The sequence below is a fragment of the Solea solea genome, chromosome 10 (genome assembly GCF_958295425.1).
Source record: "Solea solea chromosome 10, fSolSol10.1, whole genome shotgun sequence".
NCBI classification, from domain to species: Eukaryota; Metazoa; Chordata; class Actinopteri; order Pleuronectiformes; family Soleidae; genus Solea; species Solea solea.
Genome location: NC_081143.1, coordinates 8,481,341 through 8,509,280, shown reverse-complemented (window position 1 = coordinate 8,509,280; position 27,940 = coordinate 8,481,341). Strand labels below are relative to the sequence as shown.

The 27,940-nt window shown below is 41.1% G+C and overlaps 1 protein-coding gene across 2 annotated transcripts in view; it reads left to right on the top strand.

Annotated features, from left to right (window-relative positions):
* LOC131466990 (protein sidekick-1-like) overlaps positions 1 to 27,940 on the top strand; it is a 267,384-nt gene that overhangs the window by 236,303 nt on the left and 3,141 nt on the right. For both annotated transcript variants that reach the window (XM_058640648.1, XM_058640647.1), the window contains 14 exons: positions 357 to 551; positions 9,235 to 9,436; positions 14,090 to 14,193; positions 14,375 to 14,445; positions 15,251 to 15,389; positions 17,016 to 17,072; positions 17,223 to 17,324; positions 19,417 to 19,532; positions 23,414 to 23,600; positions 23,707 to 23,844; positions 23,940 to 24,101; positions 25,311 to 25,436; positions 25,850 to 26,014; positions 26,462 to 26,599. In XM_058640648.1, the coding sequence (XP_058496631.1) occupies positions 357 to 551; positions 9,235 to 9,436; positions 14,090 to 14,193; positions 14,375 to 14,445; positions 15,251 to 15,389; positions 17,016 to 17,072; positions 17,223 to 17,324; positions 19,417 to 19,532; positions 23,414 to 23,600; positions 23,707 to 23,844; positions 23,940 to 24,101; positions 25,311 to 25,436; positions 25,850 to 26,014; positions 26,462 to 26,599 (1,902 nt within the window). The remainder of the gene's footprint in view (positions 1 to 356; positions 552 to 9,234; positions 9,437 to 14,089; positions 14,194 to 14,374; positions 14,446 to 15,250; positions 15,390 to 17,015; positions 17,073 to 17,222; positions 17,325 to 19,416; positions 19,533 to 23,413; positions 23,601 to 23,706; positions 23,845 to 23,939; positions 24,102 to 25,310; positions 25,437 to 25,849; positions 26,015 to 26,461; positions 26,600 to 27,940) is intronic.

Genomic DNA, 27,940 nt, shown 5'->3' with positions numbered 1-27,940 from the left:
TTTTGGAATGGGTTATCAGTCCAATCACTCCCGATATATCGGCATATCAAGTCCAATATCGTGCATCCCTAGATCAGTTCACTGTGTTTGGATATTCATACCAGAGCTGAACATCTTGAGAAATAAGCAGAAATAATTTGATAGTTGATGTATGATTTCTGGATTGTATTAATGTTTTATTGTTATTCATTTTGATGCCTTTGTAATATAGCAAACTCAAAGTGTTTGTTCTTTGTCTTTGATTCCTGTGGGCACTGTGATCTGAAGTAGGCCACAAAAAGACAGGATAGGATATTCACACACACCAATATTTATGTCCTCCAATTGTGTCTGTCTTAACTTGTGCCCCTCGCCAGGATACCAGATCTCCTACTGCCTCGACAGCAGGGACCCTCTGCGCTGGACCACAGTGGAGGTGGGCTCCAACGCTCGCCAGTTCACCGTCACAGGACTTTCGCCCGAGCAGACGTATTTGTTCCAACTTACTGCTCGCACCGCTGTGGGCTGGGGCGAGGGACAGGAAGCCCGGGTTATTACCACTGAACGTAGAGGTAAAGGACACGCACGTACATTTTCCATTTACATTCATAGAGGCTTTTATCTAAAGTGGCTTATAAATGGAGAACAAAAACACAATCTTTTGTACCTTTTAGTAAGCACTAAGTACGGAATCTGCTCAATCAAATGAAATGTTGAAGATAAGGTGAAGAAATGCTCTGAAAGTGCATGTTAGGATGTCAGGGGTGTTTGGAGGGGAGGCGTTCTCGGAGGAGGCGGGTCGTCAAGAGGTAGGAAAGGAGATGGATTGGAGATAGAGAGGGTCACCTCTGATCTGATACCATTTAGTAGATCATTCCATCATCAGGGAACCAGTCTGGACTGAGATCAACACCAGACAACAGTCCTTGGAGAAACACAGTTCTCAAGATGGATCATAAACCAGAATGACTGACTTCAAGTAGAAAAAACTTATTCTCACTCCAAAAACGATACTTGTGCAATGTACTACATTTTAAATGAAAACACTGCAATAATACAAGTAATTCATCCGAGCACCTGTTCAACAATCATGCATTTAAAGACATAATCTCATCCTTGCAGTCTCCAATTGACTCCCAGTGTTTGTAACCATAGCAGACTCATTAGGCTAATGACAAATCATTTATAAGTCACATATTTCAGTGTTAAGCAAATGAATTAATGAAGACTTTGTGACTGTGAGCACAGTGACCACCTCCACTCCTCATTCATTTCAGGAATTTACTTCAACTTCTCTCAGTGTTTTCGTCTCAGGAATACTAATGCTTTTATATAGGATTAAAAGCAGCAGTGTATGTGTTTTAAGGACGTATTTTGATTTAATGGCAAAGCTTTTTGTAGTCGTAATAACGGTGTCTGTTATCAATATTTCATATCATGTTATTTTTTTCAAAGAACCAATAAATAGAAAATCCTAGAATATTTAAATACTACAATATACCTCCTAGAAATGAACGCGGCGTGACGCCCTTCTGTCCCCTAACGTCACTATGTGTTTGAGAGAGGCAACAAATAGTCCTGTATTATTTTAAGGTCATTTAGATTAAGGACAATAAAAAAAAATATGAGGTATGTTATTCAGCAGTGACTTTATTAATGTTATTTATTTACTCTGTGCTTTTCAGCATTTTTGCCAATAGAAAACCTCTTTTAGAGGAGACAACCTCAATTATTTTGTGGGCATTTTGTATAAACAGTTCAACTTCAAATGCAAAATTGGATTGAAAACCTTTTTTGGATGCGTGACTGTTTCATACAATGTCAGGGTGGGAATTTTGATGATGTACTTAAGAAAAAATCCATGCAAATTATAAACAAAGAAAAGTTCAGAGTGATATTCTCCGCTCCAACAACAAAGACTTGGACTTGCAGAATCCATTTTTGCTGAGCACTGTATGTTGGCGCACAATAAAAAAAAAGTGTGACCTTTACAGTGTGTGGGACATTTTACATTCAGAATATTGACATTTCTAATCTCCATTGGATTACGAGCTATAGATCACCAGGTATTAGTACACCTGGGACATAATAAAAGTACACATTAAAAAAAAACACTCATGAGTATCTCTGAAACAGTTAATTCAAAAACTGGGACAACTTTTGTTAAATGAATGTGAAGATTTGCACATAAAAACCCCAAAACAAAACATTTTTTGCCAAAATGTTTTCTCATGGCATTCAGTCTCAACAAGCCAAAAATATTTGACTTGACTTGATATTTGTTTAACCTGTCCATAATTAAAGCATAAAAAAATGGATGTAGTCCGCAGCCAAATAGTGGTCACCAGGAGGACTCTGCCAGCTGTTTAAATGGAAGTCAATGGGGAAATAAGTTTACTTCCCACATCAGTAATCATTTTCCTGACGTGACTTGGTCTCAATTGACAGCTGGTATAATCCAAAAGGATCCAAAAAAAAGCCATTAATAGAATATTGTAATCCAATGTAATTAGGACCGATCAATAATAAAGTTAGATTTAAAATGATGCAATTGTTGCACTGCAAATAATTTCTCTTTAACATTTCAGCTCCTTGTATCAGACACTGGTGTTATCACAGGGTATGAAATGCAGCATAAAAGCAGAGTCAAATATGAACTTTGATAACTTTGACTTTAGGCGAGGGGAAGTCGGCTGAGCAGAGACTGTCGCTCTGCTCAGAGACCAACCTGAAACAAAAGTGTTTTCTCCAAGACAGGCGACGGACAGAGAGGATGAACAGCTCTTTATAGTGATGTGATTTTTAAAAGAGGCTAAGTGAGTGCGATGGGAAGTTCTTTTCCCTTCAATTTTGGAACAAATAAAAAGTTAAAGCCTCCTCACATTCAGAGGTCTCCGTGCTTTTATCTCATCGCTGTCTAGACTCCTCCATGTCAATCGCTCTCCCTGCCTCAATCAGCTGCTTTCATGTCTTATTTCCAATGCTGCAGCCATTTTAAGTGAAGTGAAAGAAAGACGGATTCAGCCACACTCCAAGGTTGACAGTTTGCAGCGCGGAGAGATGGGGAGATTTGACTGATCACGACTGACCTGGCTGATGAGAAAAATCGGACTTTATCTGATTATTTCAGCAGAAGCTATTCAGCCGGGGAGAGAGAGAGAGAGAGAGAGGCAACTGGCTGTGCTTATATGTGGACTCGGTTATACAGGTGCTATTTTTGGTTACGCCACATGAATAATATTTGACTGAGTGGTGACAGAAGAAGGGAACATATCAGAAATACTGACAGGTTGCCAAGAAATGGATGATGGTGCATGGTAAACTGTAAAAGATGAATGCTGCATGAGCTGAATATGTGTTTTATGATCAAATTAACCTGCAGACACTAACGACTAGTTAGTGGTAGCTAATGTGTATTGAAAGGATACTTTTTTAATGTTTTTTCTGGTACACGGAGAAGGTATTTCTGTGTTACTAAACCTTTAATTGTTTAATGTTTCTCCACCTGCTGAATGCAAAACCCAAAGTTTTCTTGTCTTTTCGTTCTGCACCACTTTTTTCTTCCTGAAATGTTTAGCTGCTAAGCGCTACCGTTTTTTTCACATGCCAGTCACATCTGGAAATAAATCGGTATAGTACAGTGTGATTGAATATTGTGTATTATAACAATAGAGCCACTGCTATAATTGAAAGTCCAGTTGTGAGGAGAACATGTTGTTTTATAGACTGCGCTTGTCTCGAGGTTGGCTCCAAGAGAAAGCTATTGTTGCACGCCAATCAGAGCCTTGTGCAACCAAAAAACACGTGTCTTCCATCCTGATCCAAAGAAAATGTGTTCAAGGTCATTAGAGGGAGGATGATTATACGTGTCGTCTTGAGGACTGGTCCTCAGAATTGAACGTAGTATAGCATCAGGCTGTGTGTGCACCTGCCTGTCTTGATGTTGCCTCTAATCTCTTTGGCCCAGTATTTTCAAATAAAGTCTTAAAGTTAACTCATCACAGACTTCAGGGCCTTCCTCCCTGTGCTCCAAAACCTCCATCGAAAAAGTTCCAAATAATGGTGATAGTTTGAACCTATGTTTATTTGAAAACGTGAATGAACGCAGCTTGGCTATTATATTATATTGTTTTAGTCATTGTGAAAACCATTTGCAATGTACAATTGCTTATCAAACATGGGTCATATTTGTATTATATTCTGTGAGCAGGGTAGCATAACCAATTAATGAAGACATGTTTGACTCCTGAACCAAGAAGTGTTATCCCACCAAGTGAAATATCATTTTAATAGTCACATATAAAGTTTAGTGTAGTACTGTGGGCTAAGAAATGACATTGTGATCTCTCTTGTCCAGTCTATCTGTCAGCCACCATCACATTATGAAGCAACTGAAGCATTGATATGCGATGAAAGTGCTTATATTTAAATTGAAATTATTCTCCTATGACAACCTGGAATCATGATGTCACACAGTTAATTCAGAGTTCTCAGCTTGTGCAATGCATTTTAATTGGATGGGATATCGTAACATCGGCAGCATCATTATCAGCATTTCTTTTAAACTAGAAGTCAGAGGTTCCCTGTTCCACTTCAGTGGCATAATGGCCAATTCTCACTTTGATATAGACAGAATAGCCTAATAGAGATTTCTTTCTGATGATGGTGAAAGGAGCAACCTAATCCCTTGAAAAAGAAAATTGGTTTTTTGAGTGTGCATGTGTGCGCCTGTGTGCGTGTGTGTGGCTACATGGACGTCCATGCATGTGTTAGTGTTAGAAAAAGTGATTCCCTCCAGAAATTGTTGACATGTGCTGGTGTTTGTCTCCAAGAGTGCGATGATGAGACAATGAACAACATAAAGAAGCATTTTAAGCAGCATTCACTCCTGCACAGGTCACATGGTCGGTGTAGTGGTTAGCACTCTTGCCTTTGCAGCAGGTAGACCCAGGGTTTGCAACCTGGTCGGAACAAGGAGTTTTGCATGTTCTCCCCATGTGTGCGTGGGCTTCTCCGGGTTCTCCGGTGTCCTCCCACACTCCAAAAACATGCATATTTGGCTGTAGGTGTGAGTGTGAATAGTTGTTTGTCCAGGGTGTACTGCACAAACCCTCAAGTGGAGGATAAAGCAGTAGGTGAGTGAGTGAGTGAGTGAGTGAGTCATTTCTCCATTTTCTATTCAGTACCATACTTTAAGGGACGGAGCTGGAAGGTATGAGGAGTCTCAGGTGTATTTTGGAAAAAAAAAGAAGGCATTATTTACCTAAAAATGAAAAAGAAATTAATTTATAAACTAGCATGCACAAAATAGGCCAAACAAACCCAAAAAAAACAAACTCCCATGATAGCAAATACATTTTAATCAAGAGAGAGACTAGTGAAGGAAGGAAAATTCATTTATTACAGATTCAAGAGTTGATATTTGTGAGAGAAAATTCTAGTCTTCAGCCATCCTTAAGTTTAATTACTCACATATTCTTAATATCTTAATACACAAACTAGGCACCTCTCTAGATACCAAGGCACCAGGCATCTGGACCTGATACACAATTCTGCGATGACACTTACTGTTCAAATGTCAGGCATTGTCTCAGTTCTCATCAGATCTGAGCTGTCTTCAGTAAAATCTTTCAACTTAACTCATCATGGAACCATCATTACTCCATGATGGTTCCATCAGTGATCGTCTCACCTGATAATCAAACATCTCCGTAAGAGTTTTTGCCACTTTAGATACAGTTGGGAGCGTCTGCTTAAGATCTGAAGTCCAGACACTAGCGATGGTGGTGAATTGGTGACTTGCTGAGCCTGATGAAGGACAAAGAATGATGATCAGGTGAAACTGTGAAGATTTGGTGGTGATGGGGAGATGATAGCAGAACGAGAGAACTAACTACATGGTCCTGGCATGACTCGCCTCGGCATGGCAAGCTTTTTTTTTTTGCTTTTCCACTACCTGGTACTTCTTTAGCACCTGCTCTGGCAAGGTTCCAAGCGAGCAGAGCAATACTAAAATGTGACATTGGCAGACTGCCGGCCACTGATTGGTCGTGAAATACTCCTGCCGAGGAAGTACTGAAAGATTCTGTGTGCAAATCTTTTTTATTAACTTGTTCTAATGATTCAGTTACACTGAAAACAACTGCTTTACAAGTCACTCGTCACTAGTTTGTGTGTGTCGCGTATAGAACGAAGTCACAGCAGTTTCATGCAGCCTTGCTGTGATGACTCCGCCCCTGTTGAGGAGGTACTATAGTAAAGTGAAAACCAACCAAACTGTGTAGAGTCGAGGCGAGGCGGGACCATGTAGTGGAAAAGTGGCAGTAGTTTTATTCTCATACTTTCTTAAGCCCTTTTTTAACCACTTATTTGTGAATATTTGTGAATTATTATAGAGCAGGACTCCTCTCAAACATGCACACTGTGGTGAAAACACATCAGCTGTTCCTTCCCTGTAGCTCTACAATAGAAGCTAACTTCTTAGCCAGTCAATGGGTTTGTCCCGTTGAGCCTATGATTGAAGCAAACAACAGAGAAGCTTCTCTTAACAAACCAGCTGCTCTTGTAGAACTTCACTAATCAACTTAAACAATGCAAAAGAAACGATAAACTGAAAGATGTAATTAATGAAAGCCAGAGTAGCCAAAAAAAAAAAAAACCTAAATCTATTCAATTACACATAATACTAAATAACACCAGTTCTCCCAGTGACATGGGACACTTAGAGTCTTATTGGTGACTGTGAGTGATCACATCCTAAACCTACTCCTGGCACCACTAACACAGAGGAGAGATTTAAAGCTCCAGTTAAATTAATGCTGGATTGAATATACACATTTAGGTAATTATGCTCACAACAAATAAACTACTGTACTTGAAGTGAGCAGTGTGAAATGAAGAATGATGTGTCATCGTCATCGTTTATGTATTCGAGTGTCTGTGCAATACAATAAATGTCAAAATCAAAGAGAGGACGGATTTGTCAGTGTGTGGGGATGGCCCACTTGTAGCTGTCTGCGCAGATCTGAACATCGCGCGTCGTCTCTCTCTCGCTCTCTCTCTCACTCCGCTCTCCTTGCATAGCAATAAACAGCCACGTGAGTGCTAAAAGGGCAACGCTTGTTCTGACAATTATGAGGTAATTATCAGAACATGATCTTTACTGTGGAACGGAACAAGAGGAGAGCAGACAGGGAGACACAGATGGTATCAGGAAAACAAAAGTGGGAGAGAATAGTCGAGTCTTGAATGGAAGGAAGATTAAGCACATGAGGGAGTAAGTGAGACAAATTTGACTTAAATTACTTGTGATAAGGATGAATGAAGAACGATAAGGCTGGCTGTCGGTGTCAGTGCGCACACGCTGCGCGCCTGTGCATATGCTTGAGAACATAACGTGCGGATTAATTAAACTTCAAGGGGAATTGATAATGCTTTTATTTCTAGACTCAATCAATAACCTGCTGCCCCTGAAATTGAAAAGTTATGCCCCCAGCTGTGTGTTTCTGCGTCTGTGCCCACATGTGTGTGTTCTCCTGTATACTTACTGCACACCTACTGCCAACACAGCCATAAACATCGACTCACAGAGCTATTTTTCTTCTTCTAATTCAATAGTGAATGCAGACAAACACACAGACACTGGCAATGTGCTCAGAATATTGTTTCTTTGGTGCTGCAGCGGTTAGACGTCTCGTTTCGTTTCAACATACCGTATGAATGCAGGGCAACAGTCACAGTGGTGCATACGTGATGTAAATGAAGTATTACAAGCTATTTGCAGCATATGGCCCATGATCGTCTCCATTTGTCCTGGGCGGGTCACGATTAATTTCAATGTGCACGGCTACAGATTGGAGGGAAATGAGAGGACTAACGCAAATTAATGAGAGGAGAAACATGTTGAATATAACTAATACACGGGGCAAAAGCACACGCATTTACATACATTTACATAACCTGGTTACAGTTGTGATGTAAGCCGTTTCCTTTAACATTTGTTTCCATAGGTTGGAGATAAGACAACCCATATTCCCCCGATCTAGGTCTCATTCTCTCTCTTTAAAAAAAAGTAATTTCTTTGTCATGTACATGTGTATCCATGTCTGTAAAACAATTCTCACATGTATCCCCGTGTATGACAAAGACAGATGACTAGGATTGATCATTACTTTTTTTATCCTTTATTCAAAAATATTGAAACTCACTCAAAGAACTCACCGTAAGTTTAAAAATGTGTTTCTGCTAATCAGAAGCTGTGTCTCCCCCAGTGACGATCGCTCTAAGACACCAAACGAAGCTCAGCTTCCTCTGAAAGGTCGTCAGATATCCACTGTGTCGTGTTTACATGTCAATACTAAACATGAGCTAGAACACGATTAGAACGTGTCACTAGTTCTATGCATTAAAACCACTTGAAGCTCAGCTTCAACTGTTCTCTATGGGATTGTTTTTTTAAAACACACACATACATGTATAACACTGCAAGCACTACTACCTATACCTTACAAATACAAGCGTTGATGCTAATCTGGAGGCATGTGAAGGCGCAGCGTCTTTATAAACACGCCAACACCTTTCTAGTGAGGTTTTATTCTTTAAATTGTCAGTGAAAAAGGTCAAGGCCTCTGCAAACTTATCTCCATTACAAACACCCATTATTGCAATGGAGATAAGTCGGTGGGTATTTTGGCCAGTATTTTCCTTTTGCTTTGTGCATCTAGTGTGCGTCTTTGTGTATTGTTTGGGAGATAACTCTGTCATTTCAGAGACATAATTCTCCAACTGTGCAATAAATATTGTTCTCCCAAAAAGAAGAAAACAAACTGCTTGTGCTGATTTTTATTTACATTGTCTTTGCATAGTGAAGCATGTGATATGTCAGATGTTTGGATCTGATGCAGTGATTTTCACCAGTATCACACCAATACCGACACTGAACAATACCGACTCCCATCCCTAACTTGAATATGAATATGCTCACTCAAATTGAACAGCCACTCAATGTTAAACCACTAAAATACTGTATGTATGAATAGGTTTTATAATGTGTCAGAATATATTTGAGAGTTACTGAGGAAAAATGTGTTTCTCACTGTTTTTCTCTCTTCACTCCCCTGTTCCTGTCCTTGCCACCTCACTTTATTCTACCTCCTCTTTCTTCCCTCTCATCTCTCCCTTGCCCCTTTCATCTCCTGTGGCTTCCTCTTTTTTCATCTTCCCTCTTTCTCCCTTTGTTTTAAACCACATCCACAGAGCGTCCCCAGCCACCAAGGAAGCTCTACATCCCGCAGGACGGGGTAGAGTCTCGTTCTCTCAGCCTTCATTGGGTGATAGGGAGCTCAGGCTCTTCTCCCCTGAGGTACTTCACTCTGCAGGTCAAACAGCTGCCCGACGCGGACTGGAGCACACACATCACCAACATCCCACACAACGTGACAGCGTGGAGCGTTGACAGGTAAGCTGCACACATATACAGCCACACGAACACAAACCCACCATGCTGTTTGTGTGATCACACTGTAATTTATTTCGATCAGTCGGCCCATTGTTCGCTTAAACCTCCCCCCCCCAAACATCCATCCGTCCATTAGCTATGCCACTTCACTTTTGAGGGATGCGGGGGACGTCGGAGCCGTTCCTGGCTGACAGTGTGCAAGAAGCAAAGAGAAGCCAGTCTATCACAGGCCTGACAAACAGACACATTTCATGCTCATATTCACACCTGAGTGCAGTTACTTAGAGGTGCAAAATGATGTAACATATGTGCAAACTCCACGTGGAAACGCTGGACAGCAAAAGCGTCAGCTGAAACGCTTCTCGTGCATTTTGAATGGATGTCAAGCGTCACGGAGCTGCATCGTGTGCGGTACAAGTTTGGAAAATGTTCCCACGGGCGCTAGCCAATGAAATCATCAATCACATGACGTGTAGCCCAAACAGACCTCAGACAAGATTGTCATCACCATCACTTGAGCAACCTTTGATACGTAGTTAGCCATGACACACACTGCTAACCTCCGATTCAGACTAGGGTTGGCAACCGTTCGGTAAAATGAGGATTTGTTCCGTATTTGAAAGAGAAAAGAGATTGCGTGATTTATATGAGGGGAATAATAAATAAAACCCTCCTCCTGCTATTAGAACCTCTCCTGTCTGTCATCAGAAAATGAGCACTTTTAATGCTGTCATAGCAACGGAGGCAATGATTGCAAGAAGATTGCAAAAATATAACAAAATGATTGCATTTTCACAGCTCATATTTGGGTAAAGGAAACTTGCATACATAAGAAACACTGTTGTAAAACAGCATAACTGCATCTTGTGATCTATGATCTAAGCGTGTAGTGTTTGGGGTTCTGTAGCCCTATGTAAAGTGCAGTATATCAGGTACAACTCAGTAGAGAATGTGATTCCTTCATTTGTTATCAGGAAGTTCAGAACCACACGCCGCCAAGTGTTCAAGTGGTGCTTGAATATTAAATTGGCTTGATGCTTCGATGCTGTTGCAGCGCGGAGGCCTATGTTGTTGGATTTTAGCCTCTTCTTAACATCTGTCCTGATCTCTGCAAAAATATTTGTGAGAGGTTTTTTCAGCAAGACCAACCAAGATAGCATTTTAAAAACATGGATTATTTTAACCTGACCTTCACTGCAGTACAGAAAAAATTGAGACCACTTTACTAAAGGTGAAGTGGTCTTGGAGCTTAATTCATTGGCACGGTGGATGCTCTGCATCAACGAGAGTAGTTTTTCTTCTTCTGCGGTTGAATATCCGCAACCCGATGTGCCCGGACTAGTGCCCGCACCAGGAGGTGCTACGGTGGTGAGAGGAGTGGTGAGGATTTCTGATGACGACATCAAATTAAGGCAGTGTCGATCCGCTTCGCAGAGCCCAGGAAAACAATACAACACTATTTTCTCAGCAGTGGCTGAACTGGGGGTGGAGTGGCTCAGTGGTTCAGACCCTACCTTATGTACGAAAGACATCATGGTCGCAAGTTCGATTCCCCCCCTGGCTAATTGTACTTGATTCCATTGTAAGTCGCTTTGGATTAAAGCGTCTGCTAAATGACATGTAATGTAATGTAATGTAATGTAATGTAACTGTTTGTTCTAAAACTTTAGGGTTTCATAAACGAGGTAATGACGCAGATACACACACACAAACGCAGAGTTAATTGGAGCTTCCGGTCTATGTGGGCTTTAAGACTGGACTCGAAAATTGTTAAAGCAATATGTGGAAATCCTGTCATTTTTATGCACTACAAGAGTGGGCAGAGAGGGAGATGCCATGAATTCTTAAGAACCGTATTTGTTTATTGCAAAAAGATTTGTGGAGCCCAAAAAAAAAAAAAAGTTTGAACCTCATCATAATCACAGCAGAAATACAGAGTCGTCTAATCACACAGGCACAGCAGGACATGCACTGTGGGTTTTTCCCTGTCAATACTTTCTGCCTTCAAGCTTTCAAGGTTGTCTCTGCCATTTATCCACTCTTCATCTAATTTACATTTTTGTCACCACTTCCATCTATCCATCAATAGCCAGTGTGTTCAAAATCCATCAGTCATGCATTTCTTACCTTCATACATCCTCAAGCATCACATCTGCTCATCCTGTGAAAGAGGGCTCCAGTGCTATTGAATGTCTTTTCCCCCCCCCCCCCACTCTTCTGTCTTTATCGCTCCGTCCTCTCCTCCTCCCCATTGAGGCTGTCATTATGGCAGCAGGTGACAGTGGTCAGACTCAATGGCTACTCCAGCAGCCTGAGTAGCAGGGCTATGATGAGGCTTATTTGTGTTTGTGTGTGCCTCTCCACAACCTATCACAAGACTATTTTCGGCGCCGAGATCTGTTCTCTCGGTGTGTCCGAATCAGCCTGTTTCAAACCTGCCTCAGGGAGAGTCGATCGGCCGTGATGACAGTGTTTGTGTTGATGCCGGTTTTGAGCTCATTCAATCACTGAATGCTTTCATTACAGTCCCAGATTGGAGGAATTAGCTTACATCCCAGCATGCTCGCACTCATACTTAGTTGTTATCTATCCGTAATTGTTGTTTTCCACTGAGACATCTTTGGAACCAAAACATCGAAGTCTCCAGGCTAATGCACGCACACCCACACCCACACACACACACACACACACATCCACACAGAGACTTTCAAACACTGTCCTTAACATCCTCCCAGTGCTGTTGGTTCTCCCACCCTCGCTGAGCTTGGTCCTTTGATGTTCTATTCCTATGATACCCACAACCCCGCAGGGTCTTTTTCTGTCCCTTATTGGGCCTGGCTCATTATTATACAGGAAGATTCTTGAGCAGCTTTTCTGATGCCTGCTGAATTTCTAACTGGTCCTCTGCAGTCTCCAATCACTCTGTAAATAAAGTCTGGAGAGGACCCTTGCCGGTAGATGTGTGCCTGGAACAGCTTTTTGTCACAAGTCCAGTGGCGATTGCTCTAAGACAGTGAAAGTGAAAACTATATGTGTATTTACATTTCAACACTAAACGCGAATACACCGTGTCACTAGTTCGTTCAGAATCAGCTGTTGATTTTCGTATTCCTGTAGCAGCCTCTGCGTTAAAACCACTTGAAGTTCAGCTTCAACTGTTCTCTATGGGACGACACAGAATAGGTGATTAAACTTCACTTCCATGGAAACTCAGCTTCTCTGGGAGTCAATGGAGCTTCTGCATGGTGATTGGAGGAACTGTCTGAATGGCGGAACCAGCGTTGCAGAAACATACATGACAGCGGAGCCTTTTCTGCCTCAGTCCTGTGTCGGTTTTCCGAGGGTAGCCTATAGACAAATAGCTGGTCGTTGCGTGTTATTTGCTTGGCGATATAGACCTTTTTCATTTGTGCATATACACTGTGAATAAAGACACTATTATAACATTTCAGTTTTACATAATTATCCCGTTTGTTCGTTTGTACAATTTACGTAAGAATTTATATATAAATGACTGGGCCTGATATGAGCTTCCCCTGTTTCAAAGACCAGCAACCGCCACTGCATAAGTCATAGTTAATAAGAAGTTATATCAACAGAATTTTGAGGAAAAAAGTGACTGTTTTGCAGCCACCTGTCCTTTTTGTTTGTTTGTTTTAATCAATACCCCACAATGTAAACTGTGCAGCACTTTTGCTAAGCCAGACACTAACAATAGGTCTGTTTGTTAGGCAGATTATAAGCAAGTAAATTGATTTCAAATAAATGCAATAATGTATGTAAATTAAAATTCTATGCTCATTAATGCGTTTACATTTCACTGGTAGGGGAGACAATTAGCAAGGGTGTATGATAATAATTATTATTCAACACTGTGGGAACTTTAGAGAACACTGTAAAAGAAAAGCATGCCTGTGAGAAATGAGCAAGATGGATCCCTAGTTACTTCTAAAGTGTTAAAGGTACCTGGTGGAGTTTTTGACCAGGTTTGTAATGTTTCAAGAACAGTATTCTCTGTATCTTATAAAAAGGTGCCCTTTTTTGTGTATCTTCTGGTGAAAAGGGAGAGGTTCAAAAGCCAGTGTTAACTGCTCAAAATCAGAGAAGGTCTTACAGATCCTCACAATGCGCTTTTATTCATCCGATGTGCAATTCACTGACAAGCTAATAATGAGACCGTCCAAGTATCAGCTGTGAAACTTTAGGAGACTGAAGGACAGCCCTGTAGCTAAGATGAGGCACTGAGGTGCAATTTTCACCTGTCGCATTTTTAATATCAAAAACTGTGAGACTTGCATTAACACCTGGGGGTATCCACTGAGTGCTGAGAAAAGTTTTCACTGACAACTGTTGATTGATGATCGTAAGGCACAGCTGGTGTCGAGGAAACTCTTCAACAAGACATGCCTGGAGCTGCAGCAGAATTATAAAAACCTTGCACAGAGACACTGAAGTAATTGTCGAGCTAAATGATAAAATCACATTCAAACAATAGTGGGAAATAGCGCGAGGATCCTTGTGCAACAAATCCAGGAGCATTACTCACATCCTAGAGGGACAAATTCATACATTTATGCTTGAGCTAAAATGGAAATCTGTAAGTCTGTACTGTAAAAAAGCCTTTTCTCCATCTCTACGTGTTTCTTTCTATAGGTTGAAGGCCTTTACATCATACAAGTTTCGGATGCTGGCCACTAACGATGTAGGCGACAGCGTCTTCAGCAAAGAGACGGAAGCTGTGACAACTCTGCAGGATGGTGAGAGACTGGGACGCAGATGGAACAGGGGGTGGGGGGTGTGGGGGGGGGCTAAGTGGAAAACAATGGGAACATGTAGATGTGTAAAACATCACAGGGAGGAAGTGTGAGGAGGTGGATGGAAGCCTGCCTTTTTCTGTCTTTTTCCTCATCACGCGCTCTCTTTGTATTTTCTTTCAAGTGCCTGATGAGCCTCCAGTGATCCTCACAGTGAAACCAACAACTACTACCTCAGTTCTGGTGCAGTGGAAGGTAATGTTTTTACACAAGAGAGCCACACACACATATATATATATATATATATATATATATATATATATATATATATATATGTATACTATATACACTCAAAAAGTCTGAGTGCGCTAACTTGGAGGATGATGCCCGTTTTGATTAATGCCAGGTGAAAAGAGGGCCTGTCACACAAGTGTGTTGGTGGAGGAAATTATCATTCTTTCTGATATGAGACAGACTGGACAGATGGAGGGACAGATGCCAGCCAGCCCTGGGTAGAAGAGAAAAGTGTTCAGTCCTACTGACAATATACCAGCAGGAGAGATGTTAGAGGGCAGGAGAGGCAAACATCGGCAGTGTCCAATGGAGGGAAAAGAAAGAAAAGTATGGAGTCATGCACAATGATAGGTGCTTGAGAGCCATGGTGATGTGAGAATAGTCAGTAAATGCAGCCCGGCAACTTCAGTGCTTGTCACTCTTCCTCCTCTGTTTGGAAATGTCTTCTCTTGCGCCTTCTGGCCTTATATCAAAGCAGAAGAAGGCCGTGAAAAAACAAAGTCACCAGCAATTTCATCATCCTTTACAAGACTGCCAAAGCCACTGAAGCATTACTCTGTCTGTGCACAGCAGCCCTTTAAAGTAGACCCTGCTGTTAAAATAGTGCTCTGCCAGCCTGCCAGTTCCCTGCCAGGCACCAAGGAAATGAAAACTTTCTTAGCATACTGCAGAGCATCTATTCTTAGATGTTTCTATTTGAGAAATGGATCACTAATACTTCCCTGCGCCTAATATGAATTCTTTCTTTAACTGTGCATGTCTCCAGCCTCCTAGTGATGACAGCATTAATGGGGTGTTGACTGGATACCGGCTGTACTACAGAGAGCTTCCAGTAAACACCTCCACGTCCACTGAAGCAGAAGTCCAGACAACCAAAAACAACAGCACAAATTCCCTCATTACAAGTGAGTAGCCGCGACGACCATGCTATGCCTGTCAAATTGTGCTCCCTAGTATGATGCACACGTAGTTTTCAGAGACAATAGTGCCACTTTTATCAATAAAGTCTCTTGGTTTCACTTGCTTGCAGATAGAAGTGGATTAAAATTGCTTTCATTGCCAGGTTTTATCCTCTTTATCCTCTAATTCGACCAATTTATTCTCTGACTTGTAGTTTGATTTGAATACGTTCTATAACCATAACACGGGAAAATGTCTTAAATACACACGCATCGACAGCACACTTAATGCAGTTTATTGCATTAAAACATGAACGATTATGACAATTCGGTTTGATTCCATTTGACGTGATAATGAGTCATTCAGAGTGATTTCAGTTTCTGTACCAGTTTTGCTTGGTTTTGAAGATATTTTCACGAGTTAATGCTACAAACTGTGCAAGATCTGAGCAGAAGATGTAGGAAATGGCACGTATTCAAAGATCAGTCTCAGGATTCTATGAACCGGCATCAGATCTTTCAAATGAAGATCACTATGATTCGGAAAACTCCATGAAGCTGCTTTGCTTACATTACACAGTTTTATTTCCATGGACTTGGAAGTAACATGTGCAGTTGTAAGTTAGTTGGTCAAGCATGGTAATTCCTGCAGATCACATTGGAGCTAATTAACACATTGCTTAATGCATTATTTACATTTTTGCTCACAGACCTCCAAACTCTTTAAAGAGTGAGTGTGACCACTATAGTCCCAAGCAAGTGGATTAATATTTAGGAATAATTTGTAATAACAGTTGCTAAGCTGTATTGAAAGGGTTTTCTTACGGGTGGGATTAGATATTTTGTGCTTTCAGAGAGCTTAGTTTTCATATTCAGTGAAGTATGGTCTAATTGTACTCCAATAACACCGTGTGTACTTTGTATATAATGTACAAACATGGCGCGATAGACTCAGTGCTTGTTTTCAGAAAGAACCTTTTACATTACAAACGCCATCTGCTCACCGATGATGTTTGTAATGTGTTGTTTACGTTGTGTTTTTCTCGATGAGTCAATTCAATGAAGAAAAAACAAAAGAAAGTTTCAATTGAAATTGAATTGAATTGAATTGGAATTTAGTTCTCAGCTGCACCAATGAAAATCCCTAATTTAAAGAAAACATTTGTCAATGTCTGACTGACTGTATTGTTTGAAATCACACAGTTAGAAAATAGTTTGCACATGTTTAATAAACACACTCAGGCAGTACTTGAGTGTCTCTAATGTCCTTCTTATGTAACACATTTTGTAATGTTGTCATTAAAAAAAATAGCTTGCGTTCATATCAGAGCAGGGATCAGGGAGGAAGTGTGTCACTATAATGACCCTCACTGGGCCATTTTTCTCATCCACATTGCACATTGCAAGAATAAATATAAATATGCACACTTGCACGGTGCTTTTATAGTTCACTGAGTATCTGCACGACTAGATTCTGTGTCCATCAGGCATCCACTGAGTCAGACTTTACTCCTGCAACATAAGTCTTTCAGAGTCATCTCATTAAGCAGCATTCTAATTCCACAGTTTATTGATGAACTTGGAATATTTATTGATTTACTCTCCCTCCATGTTTCTCTCACTCTTCTAAAGCCAAGAGCACCTTCAAGACAGTCAGCAGTGCCTCACTAACCGAGTTTGAGTTGACACGTAAGTAACTCAAGAATTAACTGGGAAATAAAGCTCTGGGGATTTTTCTTGTTTTTAGTTTAAAATTTTTTTTTTAAAAATCTCAATAAGAACCGTGGCATGTGTTGCATGATGTGTGAAAGTTTTAAAAGTGGTCTCATTTCTCTACAGAGCTAAAGAAATTCAAACGCTACCTGATTGTTATGACAAGCTACAATATCATCGGGGAGAGTCCGCCCTCCATTCCATTCGAGGTGTCTGTCGGAGAGGCGGGTAAGTGAAAACTGAAATAAGCCGTAAAAGTTTTATGTGATTTACATATCTTGTTATTGAGCACTGACGCTGGTATTGCCAAAAAAGCAGTTTTACTGTTGCTGTTGTTGTTTTGAGCTTCCCCTCTCCCCTGTGTGTTGTTAGAAAGTTGCATTTTTTACTACATAAAGGAAACAGTTAGTTTGAAAGTATTTTCTTTTCTACATGGAAAATTGTAGTTCTTTTTTTTCCTCCGGAAACTTAAGGTCGACTCATTAAATCTGTAGGACTCCCAACCGTTAACACATGGTCGTCAGCGGCAGATGGAATGTATTTGTTTTCTCTGGAGGTGGATCTGTTGAGCCCACCATGATTTCATTCATGGAACTCGTTGGAACGTGTGATACGGTTGAAATCTTGAGAAGAAACTCATAAATGAGTCACATATTTCACACACAGGATGAGTTGTATGGCACAGTCCTTTAAATATAAGCTATATGCCATGGCACTAGGGCTGCAGTGATGAATCCATCATTCATCCATTACTAAATTAATGGTCAGCTTATTTTATAATTGATTCATCGGTTTGAATGTTTTTTTTTTTTTTTTTAAATTAAAATAACTTTTCCGATTGTTCAGCTTCTTACATGTAAATATACTAGGGTTTATTTTCTCCATATAACAAATCATTCAAAGAGAATCATTTTGTGTACAAAACGAGACATTCGAGAACATCATCATTTCCAGGTTCGGACCAAACGATTGCTTGAGAAAATAACCGTCAGATTATTCAATTTTGAGAATATTTATACTGCGGATTAGTCGCCGCCCTGCATGGCACGCGTAATTCATTAAAGCTGTCATTTTCTCCAAACATCATCACACATTCTTTGGAAATATATTCAGATAAATCACACACAGACACGTGACAACATGATTTATTATCCAACCCAGGTTTATTCATATAGCACTTTTGAAGAAGATTATTGCTCTTACTATTAGCCACATGATGCTGACCTCTCTGCTCTTCCCCCGACTCGGGTGGAGCCAACAGCTGAGTACACAGATCTGTTCCGTACTCTGTTATCCATGGTGATAGGACGGTTTAGCTTCTTCCTATTTTTACAGCAAAACAATGCAACATCACTGTCTTATTTTAGGGACAAAATACAGTGCCTACTGCTGGATGACACATTAATAACATAACACAGTCTAAGGGGCTTCTAGGCTGTATATTTTGACTTGGACAGGATTTTAAAGGTCAAGTTTGATTGTATATGTGATAAAACGTGGCAGCATTGGCAGGGTTTCTGAGGTAAGTGGTGGTATAAGTGAGGTCAGTGCATTCACTGATGAGCGGCATGTACAGAAAGGCTTTCAGCGCATAACCTTGCGGTGCATCGGTGTAAGTGGTGTGTACAGGTAACGCTGTCATGCCCACCTGATCACGTTGACGCCCGTCACCAAGGAAAAAAAAAAAAGACCTGTCATCAATTGTCCCATCTGATGATAAAGAGCATGGTGGCGAAAGAGCCTCACGTGCCAGAGGAGGAGGTGCAGCAGTAAGGCCACGGTGTCCTCTGTGGCCTTCTCTTCCCTGTGGGCAAGAGAAGGAAGAGTGTCCAAACATGAGTGCAGGTGCACAGATTTGCACTTTATGATTGCAACACCCACACATTTTTGAAAGTTTCTCTTATAATCTCACACTCTCTCTTCATCAGAGCAAGCCTGCATGTGTAATCAGTGTGTGTGTGTCCGTGTGTGTCCGTGTGTGTGTGTGTGTGTGTGTAAAGTTTAGTAGGTTATACATATCACACTGGACTGAGAGGTGAGGATTAGCAGCAGGGGAGGGAGGGAGGAGGGAGGAAACGGCTGGAGGGGGATGATGAAATAGGGTGATATGGCCTTTTCTCTAGCCTCAGGTGCACACTGCTGGGTGTTCATGTATATGTTTGGTACAGTAGAGTAACAAGGTACTGCCTTAGGCCCGTTCTAATTGGAAGAATAGAGAATATCTTAGCGACTTCCTTCTCTGCAGCCAGCCGCACACACACACACACACACACACACACACACACAGTAGCTGTCTAACGAAGCATATTCCCTGCCGCAGCTCCATCAGTCGCCCCGCAGTCTATTAAAGTGTCCGCCGGCTCTCCCTCCACCCTGGAAGTGACCTGGGACACACCCCCCCTTGAGACCCAGAATGGACTCATCCAAGGATACAAGGTGACACACACTCAATAACAAATGCAAACATCATCGTGGCCGGTACACACTGTAACACAACACAGTACAGTAACAAAACAAACACACACAGGTCAGTAGTCAGAGTATGAGTTTGTACAACGCTGCTTCTGTCTGTATTTAAAATATCTCCCCTCTTGTCTTGGAGGGGTTTTGCTCTGCTGCACTTTCAAGTGCCCTATAGAGACAAGCGAGAGGGAGAGAGAGAGAGAGAATTAAGTTAGAAGAAGAATCTGAATATCCTTTAATGGTTTCAATATCACTCCTCTGCCTGTCTCCCCTCTTTAACTCCCCTATCCACCCCCTCGCTCTTAGTTCTTCAAACACAAGGTTATCTGTCCTGCTTTAGACACATTGATTTCTGCGCGAGTAGAGGGAGGAATAGAGAAGAAAGGAGGGAATGTAATATTTGCAGAGTGAAGGAATGAGACAAGCGAGTGATCCCTGTAGAATCCTGATTAGAGAAGAGGATTGAGGGAATAATGTTTCAACTGCCAGAGATGGGTGGACAAAGGGGGCGTGGGGTTATGAGGCAGAGAAGGATAAGGAGATTAAGTTGAGAGAAATATAGGAAAGAAAAAAGAACGTTAAAGCAAATTTGTAGGTTCAGACCTCTGTTAACGCCTCTTTTCAGTTGGATGAGCAGCACACGCGGCAGATAGAACTAATGTTGAACTTCACTGCAGGATAATTATTGACAGATTAAGTTTACTGAAATGCCCCAAAGGGCTTGTTAAACACACTGAGCATGATGGGTAATGTTCCACTTGATGAAATGCTCATCTGAGCAGCAAAAAAAAAAAAAACCTCAGTACAAATTAGAAATTCCTGCATCCCTACAAACATGAACTTTTTGTTTTAATACTTATACTCTAATACTCCATTCTGTCCTTACTACTTCAAACAGGCCTCTCTTGTGAATGAGACTGTGGGTCTCAATGAGATCACCTGTTTAAATAAAGGTTAGATAAAAAACAAAAATAGGTCGTTTGTGTGTAATAGAAGTGAACTCTTCAACAAAAGAGTTTGTATAAAAACACATGTTATATTCTTGCTCTTTCCTAATCATATCAAAATCATGCTCATTCCTTGCAACATAAAATTCTCTTGTAGACTAATGTTATGTGTCTCACAGTGATAATAAATACCAAAATAGATCCAAAATGGCTGACAAGATGGTTCTCAAAATGACATTCCACTAAACCATTAGAGTGAATAATTATAAGGGATATTGTGTCCTTTTTTATCCAAAATGTACAACATTTATTTTGAGATGAGTTAATGGAAAAAGATATTGTGCATCTCATTATTATGAGAGCTTGCAGGAGGAGAGCGATGGTTTAATGCTGCCCTCAAGTGCTGCTCGCGAGCTGCTGCTTCCCAGTTGGACGTTGTAAATATAACTTATGATGCTTTGCAGTGCATTCTGTTAGGAATAATAACAAAATGGACCCTTTAAGTAGCTCTTGGCTGTGGTTTTACTTTAAAAACCAAACCGCTCAGAGGCAGTTTATGGTCCAGAAGTGGTTATTAAAAAATTGTTTTACTGTATGTTACATTCATACAAACAAAAACAAAACAAAAAAACCTAACACTGAATTGCCAAATAAAAACACGAGTTTACACCCACTGCCATATATATATTAAATCAACAAAAAAGGCATCCTTGTTAAATGGTGGGTATTATTAAATATCTCAGTGCACACTGGATCTATATTTTTATACGCAGAACAAGTGAACTTAAGTTTGTGGTCACAACCCAATGAGAAATGACAGTAAAAAAAACCATGATCAGTCTGTCTGTGTTCATCAAGGACACCGTTACATGATGGGATTAAAGTTTTTAATGAGCTGGCAAATTTTCATTGAGTGCTTATCAAAGTCGTTCAATATCTCAGGTTTTGAAACTTGTTTGTTTTCCTCAACTGACTTTGAACTTAAAGCTTTGAATAAATCAAACCATAATGAGTCTCAACCGCCTCTCTGTTTTCCTGTGCTCACAGTTTGGTGTTGAAAGTATTTAAAAACATATAAAAATGGACATAGGTTGCAAAACGAGCTCCTGTCGTGAAGCCTGCAGCGCAGCACCAGTGCATATTCTGTTTGCCTGTCTCTTAATCACATATCTGTGATATCTATCTATCACTTCACTTGACAGGTGACTTAATAAGGGCTCCAGTGTGTGCACTGCTGACTTTGACGTTGTTTGGATAAGAAATGCAAGCGATATTGTTGGAAATGCGACCGATGTTTCGCTAAAAGATCCGCTTCCGCCCCCTCAAAACACAGGAACGTTCAGCACCAGCTACAATAGATTTGACACAGCATCAAAGCAACCTCTTGATCGAGAGTGATATACCCAGATAATGTCGAAGAATTGGGTCAGGACATTGTTTCCGAGGTTGCTGCCGTTCACATATACTCTGGAGAATCTCCGGTCGTCTCTGCATGTCTGAAAGCACCTTAAATGCAGGGTTCAATTGGAATCCTTGAAAATGAAGTGAGAATTTTGGAGAGGGTGCTTGAATGTGCTTGAAACAGATAGATAATTGACTGAGTAGTTTGCTTATTAGTTGGAGGAATAAAATAAGTTGGAGATTCTAAATGAAAACAGTTCTGCGTGTGACTATTAGGAAACACAATTTTGGTTGCGTATAGCATAATACCGTCACTTTTATTGTGATAAGAAAAGTGAAATAATCATTTTGAGAGCGTATGTATTCATGTATATTTATCATTGGTGAAAGGTGCTGGAAAAGCATGAAAATGGACCCTGGAGGTGCTTGGAGAAGGTTTATGAATCCTGTAAATGTAGGGTTTTGAGACAAAGAAAACAATGGTTCTAATCCCCAGTGAGTTTATTATTATATATTTGGACGTGTTCGGCGTAAAACTTTCTTTTATCAACCATTTCACGAGTAAAACACATTTATTATTAAATATGGTTCAGGAAGGGGTCGTCAGGAGCGAAGGACAGATAACATATGATGCATGTTGTGCATTATATACTCTCACACAGTAATAAGGGAAAAAAATAACACATATTGGCCATTTTTACACTCTATTCATTTTACACCGTCAGGGACCGTGGAAGCATGTGCAATAGCCATACACCTGTGACAGAGTGAATGCCAACAGGAGAATATTGCAGGGGATTTTGGCACATTTTCTGGGGGCGACACCCACATGTTTATCTGTGTTACTCATTCCACAGAAACACGATCCTTCCAAGTTATACCTTGTTGTAAAGGCGACTAATCGGGCTTTCCATCGATATATGTCACACAACACCAACTGATATTATTAAAGGGGGGAAATAATTGACTCTATTACGTTTCCAAACTTTTTGGGGGGGACTTCATTTAGCAGATATTGAAGGTAGGGTTGGAGTTCCTGTTACACACAGATTCACGAGCACTGGGCAGCATCGGTAACATTCGGTTCTTTTAGGTGACGCTAACTTTTTTGGATACTTGTCCTAATGACAACATGATGTACTACAAATACTCTCAAACGATCACAAAGACATCCAGCGTCAGCCTAAAAGTGGGGTACACACATGGGGGAGGGGGCGATGGCAGATTGATTGATGCATCACGATCCAATGAATTTGTTCAATATGATTGGATGGTGTTTTTACAGGCCTGTCCGTTCCACAGGTGACTGACATTTTTCATTTTTGTGACAATGCATTAATGAATTGGTTACAATCGCGTTGTGAAGAGGATTTTAAGCAACACATTAAAAAAATGATCCAGAGAACGATCTCCCAGCCGAACTTTAATGGAGGAGAAGATAAAAAGGAGCAGGGGGATCATTAGGAACTGAGCCAATGTTAACAGTGATTATTTTTTGTGCTGTAGATCCACTACTGGGAACGGGACAAGCACAACGAGACTGAGAAGGTGAAGGTGGTTTTTGTCCCAGATACCCATGTGCATCTCACCAACCTGACCAGTTACATGCCTTACCTGGTCACACTGACGGCCTTTAACACAGCCGGAGACGGACCAGCCAGTGAGCCACGCGGAGCTCGGACCCTGCAGTCTGGTACGGCGTGGGAACAGCTGTTTCCCCAAACTAGCAAGCATCATATTATGTTACTTTTTGTGTGTTTCCTGCGTCCATCTTCCTTTCATTCACCATGTGTCTACAGCTCCCAGCCAGCCCAGCTCCCTGTCCTTCTCAGAGGTGACTGGAGGAAGTGTCAACGTGTCCTGGGGAGCTCCACTCACTCCTAATGGACAACTGGAGGGCTACAGAGTGGTCTACCAGCCCACTGCTCCTGTGCTAGGTACACACACTCATATACAGCACACACACTCACACACAGTAAGTCGTGTTGATGACTAAACATGTGTTACTGTTGAACTGTCTATGTGCGAGCAGGAGTGAGTAAAGTTGTGACAGTGGACGTGAAGGGCAGCTGGCAGCGGTGGCTCAAAGTGCGGGACCTGGTCAAAGGGGCAACATACACGTTCAGTGTTCAGGCTCTCACAGTCAGTTATGGACCACCCATAAAAGAAAATCTCACTGCCCAGCCTGCGCAAGGTATGTTTATTCCATGAAATATAAGGAAAAAATTATAATAATAATGACGAAAGTGACCAAGGTGATTCTTTCAAATGTCTTGAATATTTGACTAAAAGATATTCAATTTACAGTGAGACATGCAGCAAAAAAAAAACTTTAACCACCAAGTATGTGACCACGCGACTATGTTGTCGAGAAATCATCATCGAAATCATTCAGTCAAATGAATTTTATATTAAATGGCCTAATAAAATAATAAAACTTGGTAGGTGTCTGAAGCCTGCCCCACACTAGAGGATTTTCAAATCTGCCTTGATTTTAAAAAAACGTAGGAGATCACAGACACAACGAAAACGGACTTTTCAATGTTTTCATCCTGAGAAAGTGCCGACTAGAAGATCCAGTCAAGGCACAGGACCACACACTTAGCGTTTATCAAACAATTGCAGAATATAAACAGACATGGAGGCTGACTGTCCGTATCGTCAGTTAATAGCTGTTGTGTGTGCAAAAAAATGAATGAAGTCACAGCTGGGAAGATGGAATCAACTTGGCTTGTACAAGTTACGGTTCTTAACAAAAGTAAACATCCATTTCCCTGTCAACACCCTCTCATTGGTTGTTGTGGGGTTCTGCTCACGCCCCCAATCACTGTTCTGTCATAAATATCAAACATGTTTAATGCTTAGGATTTGAAATTGGGAAGATTCTAAATACCTTAAAATCACGTCTGTTAACCCCTCACACTACAGGATAATTTGGCCAGATAATCTGGCACCCACGACTGTTGGAAGGGCCAGATTATCTGGCCAATTATCTTCTAGTGTGGGCCAGGTTTTACTGACTTACTACGGGCACCAGTGTGTACAGTGCCAACTTTGATGTTGTTTGGATAAGAAATGCAAGAGATATCAGTAGAAATAGCTAAAATGACATTTAGTCACCAACAAACAGCAGAACCTCATACACACAGAGGAGTGTCTCCTTGTGGAGCTGTGGCTCCTGATTAGATGAAGTTTTGTAGGATACTGAAGAAGCTTCTTCTCAATTTAGAGTCCGAGACTTTGCTAATATTCTGGTTCAGTGACATCTGTCAGAATAAAATGCAATTAAAATACATATTTAACACGTATTGCAGTGACAACTTCAAGAGTTGGTTAATAATCGGGATTTTGCATGTTCAGAAAGTATGCCACATGAATAACAATTGCGTGCATGTTGTAATAGGCTCCCCCGGCTCTCCTGTGGAAATGTCCATCACCAAGACGTCCTCTGCTCTTAGTATCCAGTGGTCAGAGGGAGATAACGGTGCCTCACCTGTGACTGGCTACGTCATTGAAGCTCGTCCATCAGGTGAGCCTTCAACGCAATTGTCCTCACAGGCACCTTTTCACTGTGTTACAGTCATTCCTTTCTTGACTCGAGAGAGTCGTTAAGTACTACCTTTCGCTAAACTTTACTAAGCACAGCTTTCTCTGGGGCTCATTATGACCTGCTGTGCAAATCAAGTCAGCAGCAATTTTCTAATAAAGACTACCAGAGGTGTAATACAGCACGTGGATGTCTGCGGGAAAACCCTACACTGTGGTATAATTGCACTCCTGATAATAGTACATAAGAGCCTGGTTTTAACAATGCTTATCAATAGCACTGGCAGGGAGACCGTCATCATCACAACTGCCTGAAATGTAATAAAACATTTTTTTTGAATGATGACATTTGTAATTGTTCAAAGGAAGCTTCCTTCTTCTTATCTTTCCCTCCAGATGAAGGTGTGTGGGATTCCTTCATCAGACCCCTCCCTCCCAGCACCAGGTCTGTTTCAGTGCCGATGGAGCGCCTGAGGTCGGGGATCAGCTACGAGTTTAGAGTCCTAGCTGTTAATCGTTATGGTTACGGACAGCCGAGTACACCCTCTGCTGCTCTCGCTGGTAAACACACACACACACACACAGCCATGCTCAGATTCAAACCCTTGGTCTTATAGTTGTCGACTTGAGGTGTGACTGGATTTTAATTCTGCTGGATTCACTGTTGAGAGTTACTGTGAGTGTCTTTGAATGCCTTTGGATATGTTGCCATCTAGAGGTAGACTTGCAAACTACAACTCAGTTTTTTGTGTTAACAGTAGGTTATCTGAGTGTACACAATAATGCAAACAAAGGAGAAAGTGAACATGTGCATGGTGATTTGTTTCAACTGCACATGTATTTTATGAAACGTGGTTAACTAAGTGCCTCCATTCAAGAGTCAGGAACCTCCACAGACTGTGAGGAATATTATTTCCTGTCCTGTGGGATAAACTGCAGCATCACGATGAGCCACAGCTAAGGAACAGTTGACATCTATCTGATATGTGTCCCTCTCTCTGCCTGCAGCGCTGTCAGAACGTCCATTTTATGAGGAGTGGTGGTTCTTGCTGGTAATGGCTCTGGTGGGACTCATCGTCATTCTGGTCTTGGTCTTCACGCTGCTGCTGCACGGCCACAGCACCAAGTTCAAGGCGTGTGGCACAGGTCTGTAGCATGTTTGTTCCACTGATCTCCCAGTTTGACAGATAAATAGCAGTTTTTCATAACATGCAGTGTTTTGGTGACGGAAGTTACACATGGGAGCTTTAAAGAATATTAATATTAACAGCAGCAACACTTTCATCAAAATGAATTCTTGTTCCAATTCAGTAGCCGTGTCTCATTCCAGGGTCTAGATCATGTGAAGTCCCAGAAGAATTTACCAAACTGGTTCAACACAAAAATCACTTCATTCTACTACCATTACTTCTACAACTGTGTTTAAACATAAAATATATTTTAGATATGTTTATTTTAGATCAAATATGTGTGAATATACCAGATGTTTGGGATGTTTTGGCTGATTAGAGCTTAAATCAACAGTCAGACTTCGAGGGGCAGGAGAACTGTGATTCAGCACTTTGAACTGTAGAGGGCAGCGTTTAGCCTCTTGGTGTACAGCCTTTCAGATTTAATAGGAAAAGAAACCCTGTGTGTTGTGTGGGCTAGACCGTCTCACTTCCGTCTCCTCCTGAGTGAACAGCCGACAATTGAGACACGGCCAGTGACTTAGCCTTTGCAGAGACTGTGTTGACTTCAGCCTGATATCTGCAGACAGCTGTCAGTGTTAGCACCACGACAGGAATAGACTCAATGAGGCAGAAGCCACACACACTTATTCACACAACTTCCAAAGTCTCACATGGTGCAGTTATACTGTTTATAACTGTAACTATATTTTCGTCATCGATTCATGTGTTGAGGGTCTGGGGTCATTGATTCGTTGTTTGGTTTAATCAAATGTGAGGGAAGAATGTTGTCAATAATTTTTGCTCTGTCCAGTGTATTTGTTGCTGCCACCTTCTTGCCTCTTCTTGATTATGGAGATATCACTTACATGAACGCCTCTACTCAATCTCTTCTCTTGTTGGATGCCGTCGATCATGGTTCATTACAGGCTGTAGGCCCCTCACACACCATTGCAGTCTTGAAAATTAGACCCCGTGTCTCAGTGGGATAACCTGTATAAATAAAGGTTACATAAAATAGAGGCGCATTTATATAAAGATAAAAAAAAGTCATTACTCAGAGAATTGATTATTGTATCCAGCCCGTCTAATGTTATTTGTGGCTCTTCTTTCAGTTGTGGCGCAACATTGTCATACAACAATGTCTTGAAGCGTCCACTGTCTCATTACAACAGACTTCACTTGTACACCGTGACACAGCTTATATCTGAATAATGCAGCAGCTCACTTGTATTTTTATATCGAGTGAAATAGCCTCCGGCAGCCTTGTTCCTTAAGAACAAGTGTAAAGTGTCATTTGAGAGAAAAACAAGCTCAG